Genomic DNA, 16367 nt, shown 5'->3' with positions numbered 1-16367 from the left:
AATAGCTGGAGAGTAGACATGATGGGTTTACAGTATTGGAAGCCAGAATAATTTGCTGGGTTTTTTTCTGAAGTAACCATGCTGATGTATAGCATCACCTTTCTTAGCAACAGACCTGAAAATTGGTATTCTCTTTATTAAAGAAAGAGCATCTTCTGTTAAATATGGTGATGTCTCGAAACCAGGACAAATATAAGCCAAATTGTGACCTTATACTGATTCAAGTGTTAAATTTGAAGGATGGGAACCAGTACAGCTGAAAGAAGATAGATTGATATGTGATACATTTGAATGGGACTGCATCGCATGCAAATCAGAGTGCAAAAATGTCTGTTTTAAAACTAGTTAATTTGGGGGTTTGTCCTACTGCTTCTTGGAAAAGTATTCCTGAAATTTAGTCTTTAAATTGCAAGAAGTGTTCTAATGTTCTAGTTCCATGCCAGTTTATACCTTTTTGCTTTTGTTATCTGAAACAGCTCCTCTTCCTTTCAAGTTATTATTTGTCAGAAAGGAATTAATCTTGACCACATTCTGCTTTCATGTTTCAGTTTGAAGTCATCTTTTTGGGAATAGATTACTACAGTTAAATGTATATAATAACCCAGAAGAGGTTTCACATGTGCCTCATCCTTTTGTTTCCTGCCTCTTGAAAATACTGATAATCTAAAATAACCTCATTCTGTTCCTCAGCTATCACATATTGATTACTTAGTCATCTTATGCTCTGTTATTATATCCAGACCTTTATCCTCCTTTTTTCATTTCAGTTAGCGATCTCCCAGTTTAAATAGAGGTTCTTGTTATTTGTTTTTTGAAATGTATGCTCTTACACATCATACTGCCAAATTTAACTTCATTTCAATTATTCACGTCTTCACAGTTGTCCAGTTCTTTCTGTAGATCATACCTCTGTAGCGTCAAGGTCAGTTAGTTAGCTGTGCTAGCCACTAATTTCAGTGATGCTGAACAACTGAAACTATTTTTGTATGAAAATTATTAAGTAGACTGTAAAGAAATATTTATCAGATCAGTCCCATGACTGATCCTAGAAGGTCTTTGCAGGTTGCATCTCTCAAATCCTAAACTTCACCCAGTTTTAATCCCCCTTTCAAATACTTTACTGAAGCCCAGGTAAGTTAGAACTGTTCCACTTTGTCAAAAAAAATAATAAAGGAAGGAGACTATTAAACTGGAATTATCTGCCAGTGATATACCCATGATTCATTGTATCCTATTTTCTGTGTATTTGCTTGCCTTTAAACAGTCTTTCATTCAAAATAAATTATAATTCACTGCATAATATAAAGAAGATTAATGTGCCTGTAGTTGCACAATCTCTTCTATGCACAGATACTTTTAGCTCCAAAAATTGTTATAGCCTCTTTAAATTTGAAGCATAAAGAAGGAGGCCTACTAGCATCACCGTAAGCACCCATACAAGCAGTACAGAACAGCTCTTACCATAATTTGTTACTACACGTAATATAGTTCACAGAATCACAAAATGGTTGAGGTTGAAAGGGACCCCTACTCAAGCAGTGCCACCTAGAGCCAACTGCCCAGGACTATGTCCAGGCAGCTTTTTAATATCTCCATGGATGGAGACACCATTCATTAGTAGTTAATAATAGTCTAAGCATTATAGCAGTACTTAAAAGTAGTAATACCTGCATGTTAAATCACAGTGCTATGAGCTGCCATGGAAGCTGTTGTTCATCTCCTTGCTGTTTGAATTTCATGCTTGCATAATCTCCATATGTTCTTCTAAGCTGAAGAAACTACTTGTGGTGGGTTGACCTTGCCTGGCTACCAGGTACCCACCAAGCTGCTCTATCACTCCCCCTCCTCAAATAGACAGGGGGAGAAAAAATATAAGGAAAGGCTCATGGGTCTAGATAAGGGCAGGGAGATCACTCGCCAGTTACTGTCACAGGCAAAACAGACTTGACTTGGGGAAATTAGTTTAATTCATTATCAATCAGAATAGGATAATGTGAAATAAGAACAAATCTTAAAACGCCTTCCCCCCACCCCTCCCTTCTTCCAGGGCTCAACTTCACTCCTGAATTCTCTGCCTCCTCCCCCCTTTAGCGGCACAGGGGGACAGGGAATGGGGGTTATGGTCAATTCATCACACATTGTCTCTGCTGCTCCTTCCTCACACTCTTCCCCTGCTCCAGCATGGGGTCACAGGTCCTGCCAGGTGCCTGCTCCAGTGTGGGCTCTCAATGGGGTCACAGCTTCCTTCAGGGCACATTCACCTGCTGCAGCATGGGGTCCTTCACAGGCTGCAGGTGGATATCTGCTCCACCATGGACATCCATAGGCTGCAGGGGGACAGCCTGCCTCACCATGGTCTTCACCATGGGCTGCAGGGGAAGCTCTGCTCTGGCACCTGGAGCACCTCCTCCCCCTCCTTCACTGACCTTGTTGTCTGCAGAGTTGTTGCTTTCACATATTCTCACTCCTCTCTTCCAGCTGCTGTTACCTAGCAGGTTGGTTTTTTCCCCTTCTTAAATATGCTATCACAGAGGCGCTACCCCTGTTGCTGGTTGGCTCAGCCTTGGCCAGCAGCCGAACCATCTTGGAGCCAGCTGGCATTGGCTCTGTCGGACATGGGGGCAGCTTCTGGCGTTTTCTCATAGAAACCATCCCTGTAGCTCCCCCCCCAACTACCAAAACCTTGCCATGCGAACCCAATACACAAATATATTTTTTTCCATTATATACATTGTTGTTCTTTTAACAAAAGAAATATGTGTCAATTTGCTGTACTGCTCAACTGTTTGGTTTTGTTCTGTAAGGAATAATGACTGAAATGCCATTTTAGTGAGCTTTTATATCAAGGAAAATTCTTCTAAAATATAATGTGAACTGATATTTTTTTCTCATTAATTTATCATACAGATGCTTTTGTTCATAATCCAAATCTCTTTGAATAATCCACTATCATAAAACAGATAGTCATTCCCAGCCCATACCTGAATCTGTCTCTAGTTTTTTCAGCTTTAAGATTAAATATTTTTTTGAATCAGTTCTGTAAAAAGTTGTCAGCTTTATAGCCTGAAACCTGTAGGTAAGTAGTTTCAGCAACTTTTCTCAGTGTAGACCAGGACCTCAAGAAACCTGGAAATGAAATTGAATCTTAAAGTGTGTCTTGTTCTACATGCAGAACAATATTAATTTTTTTTTACCCCACTGTTAGGCAGCATTTCACACAAGAAGTAGGGCACCATAATCAAGTTAGAAAAGGTTTTAAATGGTCCTTGTCCCATCCTGAAAAGGTACAGTATATTCCAGCCCTTTGAAAATTAATCTCACTTGGAAAAAGTAGAAAGGAAAGGAGTGAGAAGGAAAGAATGGATGAGTAGAAAGAGATGTTCAGTTGAACTCTTTCATACCATATCCATGGCATTGATAGATTGCAAGTTCTTTGTGTGCATTATCGTGATACTTTATTTCTGATTGGAATATCTAGGCATCATCTCAAGTTACAGAGCCATAAATATATGTTGACTATATACTATTCCTCTTTAGCTACTTCCGCTAGATTTTGCTCACTAATATATCATTCTTAGATCCATCAACATTGCCTGCCTTGTAAGAAGCTTGAACAGCTTTTAAAGGCCTTCACAACTAGGCTTTTATGTAACAGGAGTGTGTTATAATTTTGAACAAAAGCGTTCTAATCTAAAAGATTAAAGCTCTGCTGAGCTTCTGGTTGTGGTGGTATTTTGTCAGGATTGTGAAAAAGTGCTGACTTCTTTCTGGTATGAATTTTGCCTGGTGTAGCTTGGCAGAGTGTCTTGACTGATGATACCATTTTAAAACAATTAAGAATAATTGCTTTTTTTTCCTGTTCAGTGTTCCAGAAATATAGTGTATTTAAATCCCTATAGTGATATACATTTAACATATATATATATATGTATTTATATAATTTTCTGATTGAAGCATGAAAATATGAAAATGAAAACAAGAGTAAACTCAAAAAGTGGAAGAGTTGAATACTTCTTCCATCGAAGCCAATGCTAATTTTCTCTGGAATGCAAGTTCTAAAGCTTTGGTTTTATAGTCAAAACAAACAATACTTGACACAAATTAAGCAGTTTTAGAACTTTTATATGATAATGCACTTGAGCATCAATATAGTCATAAATTTTTTAGTCTTCAATGATAATTAGCAAGAAATTCTATATCTTTTTGGTCAGAGAAACAAAAGCATTTTGTTCAATGTAGGGATTAAATAATGTCCTTAGGAGAATATAAAAGGGCTTATATCAAATAGTAATTAAAGGTAACAGTGGCTTGCCTAGCAGAATGTAGTCATTCTCAAGGTAACATCAGTTTTGCCATAAATTTTTTTTACTCTTTGCAGTAGTTGAGCTTTGACTGAATTATTCTGCCCACTGTAAATTACTTATTTTATACTTTTACAGATAATAAAATATAAACCAGCAAAAAATAATCTAATGATTTCTTGGGAAAAGCCTTATCAGACAAGCACATTTACTTTGCATTCATATTGCCATTAGTCATGACTTCCACTGAGTGAGTCAAAAATTCTAGAAGCATGTGGTAATGGGAGACAGTGTTTCCTGGGTTTTGTGTGTCTGTGTATTATGTCTTTCATTTGCTGTGGAGACATATTTTTTTTGTTAAATTATACTGATGCTTTTTATTTTTGGCAATTCAGTATTATTACAGGCAACCTATTTCCTTACTTTACTTTGATTTATGGGGACAGGATGTAGTCCATCTTATTTAGAGGAATTTTGACTATGACTCCAGAAAAGTGGGTTTTTTAAGGGATGTTCTTTTCTTCTGGTTGCAATAACTGAAAGATTTTTCTCAAATGGCAGCTTAGACATAGATAAAAGAATGTGTCTTCAAGCCAGACAAGAAAATGGATGCACCTAAACTCAAATTTTGATCCTCAAAATCTTGCTTCACACTCTAGAGATTATGAAACTCCATAGGCACATTGGGTTTTGACATTTATTCACTGATTATTGGAAGTTCTACTTGCCTGTCTTGACACATAAGAGAATCTGAGTGCCAACCTCTTGCCAAAGCCACACAGTGATTCACACACTAGACATTTCTTTACGTATCTTCTCCAAAGGCCTCAATTTATAAGTCATTTTTAGAGCACATCTAATTAACCGAGTTCCACATGAGGTACAGCAATAGCTACTGGTCTATTTTAAGAGTTGGCTGGTGATAGCTTGCTTTTTTGCATTTTTATAATATTGCAAGTTTTAGAATGCAACACCCAGAGTGCAGAACACAGCTCTGTGCAACTCAGGGGTTTCAAGTCTCTGTGTCTCCTGCTGTTCTACAAAGTGAACTGATCACTAATCTGTAGACTACTCTTGCAATGGCAGGCAGGTCCTTTCAACCTTGTCTCTTTTCTGTTTGCTTTTCACGGTATACTCAGTGTCTGGGAAGAGGAGACTGAGTGCAAGCGATTTTGAGCACTCAGCTAGGAAGAGGCACTTGCTTCTAGAGCCTGCTTAAGTCTTATGCATTTTATATGAAATATTTGTGGGAGGAAATACATGCAACATTTAATGGAATTTGGACCAGAACTGAGGAGTCGTGATCATGATGCCAAAGACCTGACATATTCATTGTAATTCTTTTTTGGTCTCTATTTAGCATTAATATTTAATTTTTTTCCAGTTCAGCCAGAGAGATAGAGATCTTTTTTCTCTTCCCTCCCTCCTTCCCCCAGTTTTCTAGTAGGCAGGTACTTAGGGTACACAAGATTTGGGGTTTAAGTCCCTTCAGCATGAGGACTGAACTTTGCTATTCTGTATGAGAATTCTGAACACTGAACTATTGTAGATAAGGAGGCAGTACCTTGACAGGAAAGGCTAGAATAGGGCAGGAAAGGAAAGGTTAGGTTTTAAGGAAAGTGTTTATATATCCACTTTGCAGTTCTGGATTATAAAGTCCAAATGGAGGACCTATATCTTTGCAGCCAAGTTTAAGATCCGAAATCTAAGCAGAGATAAGATTTAGGATAAAACCTGTCCATTCTGTATTGACTAGTTTAGGTGACTCCCACTGAGAGATTTTCTTAAAGATCTTCTTTTGAGGTATCTCAGAATCATAGAATGGTTTGGGTTGGAAGGGATCTTAAAAATCATCTAGTTCCAACCCTCTTGCCATGGGCAGGGACACCTTCCACTAGACCCACTAGACCAGGTTGCTCAAAGCCACATCCAACCTGGCCTTTGAACACTTCCAGGGAGGGGGTATCTACAGCCTCTCTGGGCAGCCTGTTCCAGTGCCTTACCACCCTCACAGTAAAGAATTTCTTCCTAATATCTAATCTAAATCTGTCCTCTTTCTGTTTAAAACCATTACCCCTCATCCTATCACTATACTCCCTGATAAAGAGTTCCTCCCCATCTTTCCTATAGGCCCCCTATAGGCTGCTATAAGGTCTCCTTGGAGCCTTCTCTTCTCCAGGCTGAACAACCCCAACTCTCTCAACCTGTCTTCATAGGAGAGGTGCTCCAGCCCTCTGATCATCTTCATGGCCCTCCTCTGAACTTGCTCCAACAGGTCCACATCCTCATGGCTGGGGGCCCCAGAGCTGAATGCAGTACTCCAGGTAGGGTGTCATGAGAGTGGAATAGAGGGGGAGAATCAACTCCCTTGACCTGCTGGCCACACTTCTTCTGCATGCATCCCAGGATTCAGTTGGCTTTCTGGGCTGTGAGCGCACATTGCCAGCTCATATTCAGTTTTTCATCCACCAATACCCCCAAGTCTTTCTCCTTAGGGCTGCTCTCAATCTCTGCCCAGCCTGTATTCCCATGTTTGGGATTGCCCCAACCCACAGGCAGGACCTTGCACTTGGCCTTGTTGAACTTAACCTCTCTAGCCTGTCCAGGTCCCTCTGGATGGCATCCCTTCCCTCAGGCATGTCAAGCATACCACTCAGCTTGCTGTCATCCACCGAAGAGGGTCCCCTGTGGAGAGTCGGCCAAGTCACGACAATCACACCAATATGGCTACATGCCGTGCTCACTTTATTAAACAAACAGGTCATATTTATAACTTAAACCGACCGCTCACACGACTCTACACAAAGGTGATTGGATAAAAGTCTCTGGCCATGTGGGCGTCCCTGTTGCTGATTGGTGAGCATGCTGCAGGCGCCTGATCAGAGTGTGCCGATGAGAGTGTGTTGATTTCTCAGTTCCCAGGACTTGCTCTGCACCTGGCTTCTTGTTTGTGCATAGCTTTTTTTCTTTCTCACACTGCTTGTTCCCAGGACAATTTAAAGTTGCTCTGCAGCTTCAACTAACAGGCCTGGGTTGTCCAACCCAGACAATGGTAACATATGTCCTCGGTCCTCTAAAAATCCCTCTACAATCCACAGACTTGCTGAGGGTACTCTCACTCCCACTGTATATGTGTGTGTATATATACACCTTTACATATGTATAGGGTATATTGATACCTTACATAGTACTGTGGAACTGCTTTAAAGTGTCTTTAAGTTAGGTAGAGATGCTTCAGAATTAGGCATACAACAGTAAAATTTGGTTGACTCAAGTAATTTTCTGAAAATGAATCTTATGGGTTTTTCTTTTCCCCCCAATTATATAATCACCTGTTTTGATGGGTGGAAGGTCTTCGATGTGCTACCTCTTGAATTTTGCTTCAGTTCCACATAGTGTTATTTCCCAGATAATGTTTTGTTTCTGCAGCTACTTTCATATTAAAGGCAGTTCCACTCTTGGCAGGTTTAGCATAATCTGCGTGTAGGATTTGTGACATCAGAAACTGATTCTGATTCAAATACTGCACATATGCTTATGGGATAAAGGTTAACATGCCTATAGGGATTTCTAAAATTTTGCTTGCAAAAACTCCTGCTAAACTGTTAATGTGGGACTGATTTGGGAAGGTCTTAATTTTCTTAGCCCTTGTCTCTTCACCATTTTGCAGTTATGCTGGTGTAAATGACAGTTAATAGTAGGAAAAAGGAAGGAGAAGATGGGGGGAACCAATATGAAGAAAGAGGACAAAAAGCAGAGGTCTTCAGACCTGCTTCTTTTCAAATTACTGTTTTATTATCTGCTTGCTGTTAGAATGAGCAGAGGAATGATAAAAGGAGGAAAAACAAGAACTGTGTGAAAATAATTAAAATTTAAATAGGAGAGAAAAGCATGCACTGTAGGGAAGAGGGTACAGTATTTCTATCTGAACCAATAATCTGGTTTCTGTGTAGTACAGTAAAGCATTTATCTTCCCATATGTTTATTGAGGAAAGGTATTCATTGTAGCTCAGTGGTCTGTAAGTGAGGTGAAGAAAGACTATACTATGGTTGTATTAACAACAGAGTTCTACTTTTAATTTCTGAATTGCACACTCAAGTTTGTTTCATAATAATGTTACATGTGGCAGACCTTTCTACTTTGCAGCAAAGTGCTTTTCTTAAACCTAATCTAAAGACTTTTTATATAAAAAAGTAAATAGTAACACAGTAGCCTAAATATAAATAGCAAAGGAAATCTGCTTTTATCAAATTAAAACTTATAAAAACTTTAACTTAATAAAGCAATCATCAGTCACCTTGCTTGTATTTCTAAGCATTTTTAAATTATCATTATAATCTTGGGGAAATTGTGATTATAGTTTAATTATAAGAACATAAATATATTCTAATTTCCATACTAGCATTTCTGTCACATTTATTGACTTTTAACTGAGATTTTAATTATTCATTTTTATAAATATTTTTTTAGTGCACACCAAAGTGTGGCCCAGGATTCAAACACCGAATTGTTTTGTGCAAAAGCAGCGATCTTTTAAAAACCTTTCCAGCCACACAATGCCAAGAAGAAAGCAAACCTCCAGTCCGCATCCGCTGTAGTTTAGGTCGATGTCCTCCTCCTCGCTGGGTTATTGGAGACTGGGGACAGGTAAGATAGTACATATAAGTATTTATTGCTGTTAGTCTCCTACACATTAGTACCTCTAAGGATAAGATGTTGCTGGACGTGGATAAGAGATGGTTCCCATGACTGAAGCAAAAGCTTGTCCCCTGTTTGTCTCAGATTGATATGTTATTTTGAATGATAGTTGTCTGCTGAACTATAAAGGATTTGTTGACAGTATTCTAGTTTCTACTGGATGAGTTCTTGTATGCATTTTTGAAAAAATTAAATAGTCCTTATTACAGCTTTTTAGAAGGGGATTTGGGGATACAGCAATGTTGCAAGGTTTAGTATTTTTAAAACACATTTAACACAGTTGAGAAACATAATGGAAATACAAAGGCAATTAAAATTTTACTAAGGTATATAGCCACCCAAAAAAATTTCTGAGATCTATATAATTTTATATAAAATACACTTAATTGCCAGACAGGCATCTAAATCGTTACAGCACATGCTGAATGGTGCTGCCATTATGCAGAGTTTCTAAATAGGATATACTGAATTTCCTTCTTTCATTATGTTTTTGCATCTCAATTATGATTAGTGGCCTGTTATTAAACAATAATTTGATATTTCAGTTTCTAAGTTTCCTGTGCCACTAATGAAAATAAAACACTTTAGCTTAACTAACCAAGGGACAATAATTTGTGGTATTACAGTCTAATTGACTTTTCTTTTATGCTAGTTGTCCAGGTGTGCATTTATCTTAAATTGATATGTCCTAAAGCCACTGTTTAGTTATAGAACTTTTAAAATATTTTTAAACAGCAAAGTATTTTTGTCTGAAAGATACTTTCCTTTTTCCACAAAAAGTCTTCTAGCAGATTTGAATTCTTGCTCTTGATTTTTTTAGTTTGTTCTAAAGTAAATGATTTCTCTCTTGAAAACATGCACTTAAACTATGACATGATATATGAAATAGTGTAAATTATATTCTCATAATTCAAATCCAAATCGTTCAGGGAGATAACATTGCATTATGTTTAATTTTCTTTGAAAGACAAGTGGTTGCATATACTGCCAAAAAAACCCCAAACATCAAAGCTATTTTATGAATATTATTTTATGTATTAAGCAAATCTCTTCACATGCTTTTGTTTTTTTAATTTGTGTATGTTTACTGTTCCTGATTGCTTTCCTGTTATCTTGTTTTATATTTAAAAATTGGATCCAAGTTGTTTTACTTTTTTATCTCTTATTTTTAGTGTTCTGCACAGTGTGGTCTTGGGCAACAGATACGAACAGTACAGTGTCTCTCATACACTGGACAAGCATCCAATGAGTGTCCAGAAACACTTAGACCTCCATCAATGCAGCAGTGTGAAAGTAAATGTGACAGTACTCCCATTTCCAACACAGAAGGTAAGTTTGCCATTATAATATAATTTATTCTGGAAAGAGTAAGGTGACATGGTCAGTATTAGTGCATTAATTTATTAGTGAAAGTCTACATTACATCATCTCAGACTGTGAATGAATTTTTTACAATTATTTTCTAATTAGTCATTGTAGTTCAAAGGTGAAGTCAATAAAAACCTAAATACAGGTTCTTCATTTAAAAAAAAAACACCTTAAAAATATATAGCCTAAGTCATGGAAAGAATACTATAATTTTGTGTCATTAATTTTCCAGTCTCTTTATTGGTTCAATGGAAATGTCCATCATAGCAGGGGGAGCATTATATACTTCTCATCCACTGAACTGTTACCTGCTCCATCAGTGGTTAACATAATACAGGGGCAAAAATATTTGATCATTAGTTCATTGACAGACTGGGACTACAGATTTAATGCTACACGGTGCTACAAGCCTGTTCTTATACATTGACTTACTTCTCAGCTTCTTCTAATTAACGTTTAATTTCTTGGATTTATAACGCTTTTTTGGAATAATTACAGTATTTTTACATGATACAGCCTAATTTAATCAGATTATTAACTAACTTCATATCATATTTTTACTAGAGGATATATTAGATAATAATGTCAAAGAATCATAGAATCATAGAATGGTTTGGGTTGGAAGGGATCTTAAAAATCATCTAGTTCCAACCCTCTTGCCATGGGCAGGGACACCTTCCACTAGACCAGGTTGCTCAAAGCCACATCCAACCTGGCCTTTGAACACTTCCAGGGAGGGGGTATCTACAGCCTCTCTGGGCAGCCTGTTCCAGTGCCTTACCACCCTCACAGTAAAGAATTTCTTCCTAATATCTAATCTAAATCTGTCCTCTTTCTGTTTAAAACCATTACCCCTCATCCTATCACTATACTCCCTGATAAAGAGTTCCTCCCCATCTTTCCTATAGGCCCCCTTTAGGTACTAGAAGGCTGCTATAAGGTCTCCTTGGAGCCTTCTCTTCTCCAGGCTGAACAACCCCAACTCTCTCAACCTGTCTTCATAGGAGAGGTGCTCCAGCCCTCTGATCATCTTCATGGCCCTCCTCTGAACTTGCTCCAACAGGTCCACATCCTCATGGCTGGGGGCCCCAGAGCTGAATGCAGTACTACAGATGGGGTCTTACCAGAGCGGAGTAGAGGGGGAGAATCAACTCCCTCGATCTGCTGGTCATGATTCATGCTTCTTTTGCATGCAGCCCAGGATTCGGTTGGCTTTCTAGGCTGCAAGCACACATTGCAGGCTCATGTCCAATTTTTCATCCACCAATACCCCCAAGTCTTTCTCCTTAGGGCTGCTTTCAATCCATTCTCTGCATAGACTATATTTGTTCTTGGGATTGCCCCAACCCACAGGCAGGACCTTGCACTTGGCCTTGTTGAACTTCATGATGTTCATGAGTTGGCCAGGCATGAGCCAGCTCCTTACTGACAGCCATGCAGCCTCATTAGCACACTACTTTACTTGAGCTAATAAGTCCTATGAAGAATTGAGGGGAAAAAGATATATAGCACAATCTCTTCCAGTAGATACAGTTCTCAACAGATTGCCACTTAGCACTCCATGTTTGCTTTTGTCCCATATTGAAGGTATTTACTGGAAACCACTGGTTATTTGTAAGCGGTTAAGTGGCTCAAAAGTAATGTAATCTCAAAGTTCATTTAACAATTTAAAATGCCTACATCCCTTCAGAAGGAACCTAGTTGCAATCCATGAAATACTAAGGGTGCCCTATCCCAAAATTAGACAAAAAAATTGTCTTCAAAGTATTTTTTTCCTATATTTTGGCAAGCATTTCTTAAATATATATCCTAAATTATAAACATTTCAAAGCTATTAAATGCTGAATTTAAGAAGCGCAAACTATGAGTGTTTGCAGAATAATGTGCATGTATTGCACATTTTTTGCTTATACTTTTGCTTTAAAAAAATCCTCTTAGGCACAAGAGGAGCTGACATCTCTCATGTTTGTAAAGTGTTACCCTTTAAACAGGGAAGCATTTTTTTTCCAGCATACTAGAGATGATGGAAAGCTTTTAAGATTTCAAGAACTAACTAATCCTAAAGAGCACAACTATTTTTTGAAAGATAATACTTTCTAAGCAAAAAGTATTTGAGTTCTGGTATTTCCTTGTGGATGTATTTGTGAAAGGAGTATTCAGTGCCTGTATGTATGCATCTGTCTCCATGTACAATGGGATGTGAACTGTGTATCTATATTTGGATTTCAGGGAAAGATTCAGACCTCTCAGAGGGAGTGTTCTGCCCCTTGGGAGTCCATGTGTATAGCAGAGCATATCTGCTTGCACTCAGAGACTTTGTCCATATGCCATCTAGTAGAACTGCTTTGTGCTTTGGGCCCCACTGTGAGGCAAAAGCAACTTCAATAACAGTTCATTGTTTTGCAGCAGGGTCAGACTAACTGAGGGGATTCCCTTCCCGTTTCAAACCCCAGTGAACCTCCTGGTTCCCTTCACTACCAAATTCCATTGCTTGCAGCCTATGAGACCCATTTATTGACTTCAGGACAATTTAATTTTGGTAACCCAAAATAAGTACATACATGTCATTCAGAAAGCTTGAGCCACTCAGCAGTATAATGATTGTGTTAGTAAAGTTTAAAAGCACTCTCTTGGGGAAAGTAAAGGTTTACATAAAATGAGTCAAATTTGTGGGGATATAGAAATAGTAAAAGAAAGTTACAATATATCTTGTCACATTTTACATCTGCTTTAGCTCTTTGTTTTCTTTAAACTCTTTGTTGGAGATTTAGAATATTGTAGACAAGGTTTTGACAGACTGCTACTGATGAGAGTAGCATTACATTTGTTGTTGGAAGTGAACTACAAGCAGCATGTCCCACACAATTTGAAATATATTTGGAATGATTTTATTCTCTTAAGAGTATGTGTGTGTGTGTGTATGCTGAATGTAGACTGCTAATGGCCATCTGAAAGTTTACCTGAAAAATTATTTTATCTATTTTTATGTCATTTCAGTTTTCCTTGTATTTTTTGATATGTCTTTGCAGTCTCTTTAGCTGAAGGCACAGTGACATTCTATGTTTTTATTACTATAATGTGATACTTAATATCATAATATTGTCTGATCTGGCCACAAAGTTTAGGAGAGATTAATGCATGTAGATTATTTTAACTTATTAACAGTAGTTACTAGGAACAAAAAGGGTTCTGCAAAACCTCTTCTATGCAACAGTCCTATGAATAATAGATATGGTAGCTGATGGCATAGCCTATTTGAAAATTGATTGTTAAAACAGAAGTTGTGGGCAACATTCAGACTATTGTCTCACTGCTGTCCAAATGGCATTGGCTGAACAGGGTCCAGTTTTAGTCAAGAGGAAGAATAACGTAAAGAAATATGAAATAGGATAATTTCAAATCCTACTTTTATCAAAAATGAAGTTAGTGACTTTACCTGTATTTAACTAAATACAATGTATATGAAGGTTGTTTTGGGGATTGAGTGAACTTTTTACATTTCATCAAGATCAAGTGAACTTTTTTTCTCACTTCATTCACACCATCTGTCTCCTATATTCCCAGTCTTCACAAACACAAGGACCTGAAATATTTGTGAAAGATCCCTGACCTCTTTTGGGAAGAGTTTTTGATATAAAATAGTGACCATGTGCAGTTGCTGATAGAGAAATATGTCTGTTTCAACAGGTTACCCCCAACGTCTTTTCTACTAACATCCAAGTCTGTTTCCAAATTGAGAATTAAAAAAGTAGAAAAGTAGTACTTAAAACATTGAGTAGATGGAGTAAAAAATTACAATGAAAGCACTCTATCTGTGTTAATTAAATGAAAATTTACATCGTTTCATGACCTCTACTTGTCTAGCTAGAAGCACGCACATTGCCATTATTGGAAATACCGTTCAGTACAGACCCTTAAGTTCAAACTCACTAAAGCTTTCCTAGGTTCAAATACTAAAAATTCTCATCTGCACATAACTTGCTACTACAGTATGCTTGCAGCATGAACACACTGTCCATAACTACCTGATCTGGAGCAAAAATATTGTACTAGGAGGTCATATGTAGAAGGAAGACAAACGGGAGTAGCTGAAGGATTGTACATTATTATTGTGTTTATTTCACTATTACTTTTTTCTTTTCCTACCAGTTCAGTGTGTTGTCTGTTGTCTCTTTCATGTTTGGTTTACAGACATCTTGGGAGTCAAGAACTGTTGTTCTGTCAAGCCTTGGAGCAACAGCATCCTAGCCTCTAGTCTTCACTTCCAGATATCAGATCAATACAAAATATGATAATAGTCAAAGTACTGCTAGTTTCTCTCCATTTTATTCACATTTTCTTTATAGCTGTTGTAATTTGAGAAAGATTGTAGGAGGAAGCCAGTATCAAATGCAACCTTAAAACAGTAAAAATTTACAGCATTCTTTTGAGACAAATTATTTTCTGAGAAATTAATCTAATATCATTCTTCCCACCACTTCATTTTTGCAATTCAAACTTGTGGGTTTTGCTTTTTCTCCATATACATCTCTTCCATCTTCCTACGCATGAAGCAAGGTTCCTTGCCAAAGTCCTATTTTAATATCAGTCTGAAAGAAACTGTGCAAATGGTTTTAACTAAAAAAACCCTATCAGGCATCTATCACAATGTTCTCTCCAGTGTAAAGCAAATCTGCAGTAACAACATCTGAGCTGTAGAACCTGAGTGTACCATTGAGCTCTCAGATACAGCCATATCTCCAGCTATAATCAGAATAAGAACTGGGCATGGACCAAACTATTCCATTCCATATTCCCACCTTCTTTCGACAGAAAGGAAACTGAGCCAGAGGAGAACCACAGCATACTCCATCAGTGCTCCTGTAATGCGCATCCACAAGTTACTTTAGATACAATCTGTGTGGGATGGAAAAGAAGTAAACCTGCCCGTTTTAAACTAATTGGTTCTTGAAGCCAAGCACTGCACACTAGGCAATCCCTGATTGGTGGTCAACTACCAGCAATTAACAGCAAGGTGTTGCCTTTCCTTGGCGCCATCCTTTGCGCCATCCGTCTCCCACTCCCCCGTGCTCTGCAAACATGCCCCATCATGTTAATTGTTGTCTAGACAAGCTCGAGCACATTCCCCTCAGCTAACTGATTGCCATGCGTGGTCCTAGTTTCCAGCCCGCTCCTGCATCTCCCCCTTCCTGTTGCACAAAAGAACCCCTGAAACCGAGCAAAAACAAGGCACAAGTAATAGAACAAATAAAAAACCAACTAAGACATATTATCAATGTCAAAATAACCCACTGTCTTTGTTCCGTACAGTTTTACAATTTCCCCTTTTTGTATTTGAACAGCTAGTACCAGGTTTGCCATGTCCCGCAGGGCCCTTGCAAACATGACAGCAACCAAGGCAATAGCAAACAAACAATACTGCCAATTGAGTGAATGGATGCCAAAAAAAGGCTGAAATTTTCTCAGATTTTGATAACATGTCGCTGCAATGGGGCGCCTAAAATCCACGCAGCACATACCATCAAAATCCTCACAGCCATGTCCTTGAACCAACAACAAAAAGCAGTGGCAATTTTGACCCACATTCTTAACTGCCTACCAAACAAGGTGATTTAACTCTTTAATGCTTTCCCTGCTGTTACTCCGGATAAGAGAAGAACCGCTGCGACACGTTCCCATCATAGCCTCCTACTACATTAGCATCTACAGAAAGACAATTATCGACAAAGTGCAAACAATATCAGCTTCTTTTGGATTAACATTATACATAGGTGGAAAGGCACACCAAACAAGAACTGGTTCAGTCAAAAAGTTCGAAACATAGCATGCCTTCTCTGAACATACCTCTGGGGTCATTCCCTTCATTCCCTCTCTTTTTTATGCAAAGAGAGACACTTTTACCATAACAGAGAAGCCCCTATTTACATCTCTGAGCCCAGACACAAACCGCAGCTGTATGCTCCACCAGGCTCAGGGCAGAAATCATTCATGTAGTTACA

At 38.2% G+C, this 16367-nt stretch overlaps 1 protein-coding gene and 1 long non-coding RNA gene across 4 annotated transcripts in view; one reads left to right on the top strand and one right to left on the bottom strand.

The window, feature by feature from the left end:
- The window catches only part of LOC130142004 (uncharacterized), a 51516-nt gene that overhangs the window by 12558 nt on the left and 22591 nt on the right, over window positions 1–16367 (bottom strand). The window lies entirely within an intron of this gene.
- Window positions 1–16367, top strand: part of LOC130141961 (A disintegrin and metalloproteinase with thrombospondin motifs 6-like) — a 158458-nt gene that overhangs the window by 136061 nt on the left and 6030 nt on the right. For all 3 annotated transcript variants that reach the window (XM_056323297.1, XM_056323298.1, XM_056323295.1), the window contains 2 exons: window positions 8773–8949; window positions 10173–10329. In XM_056323297.1, coding sequence (XP_056179272.1) covers window positions 8773–8949; window positions 10173–10329 — 334 coding nt within the window. The remainder of the gene's footprint in view (window positions 1–8772; window positions 8950–10172; window positions 10330–16367) is intronic.

The sequence above is a fragment of the Falco biarmicus genome, chromosome W (genome assembly GCF_023638135.1).
Source record: "Falco biarmicus isolate bFalBia1 chromosome W, bFalBia1.pri, whole genome shotgun sequence".
Taxonomy (NCBI): Eukaryota; Metazoa; Chordata; class Aves; order Falconiformes; family Falconidae; genus Falco; species Falco biarmicus.
The sequence above is the reverse complement of the archived record's forward strand: the minus strand, read 5'-3'. Positions and strand labels throughout refer to the sequence as shown.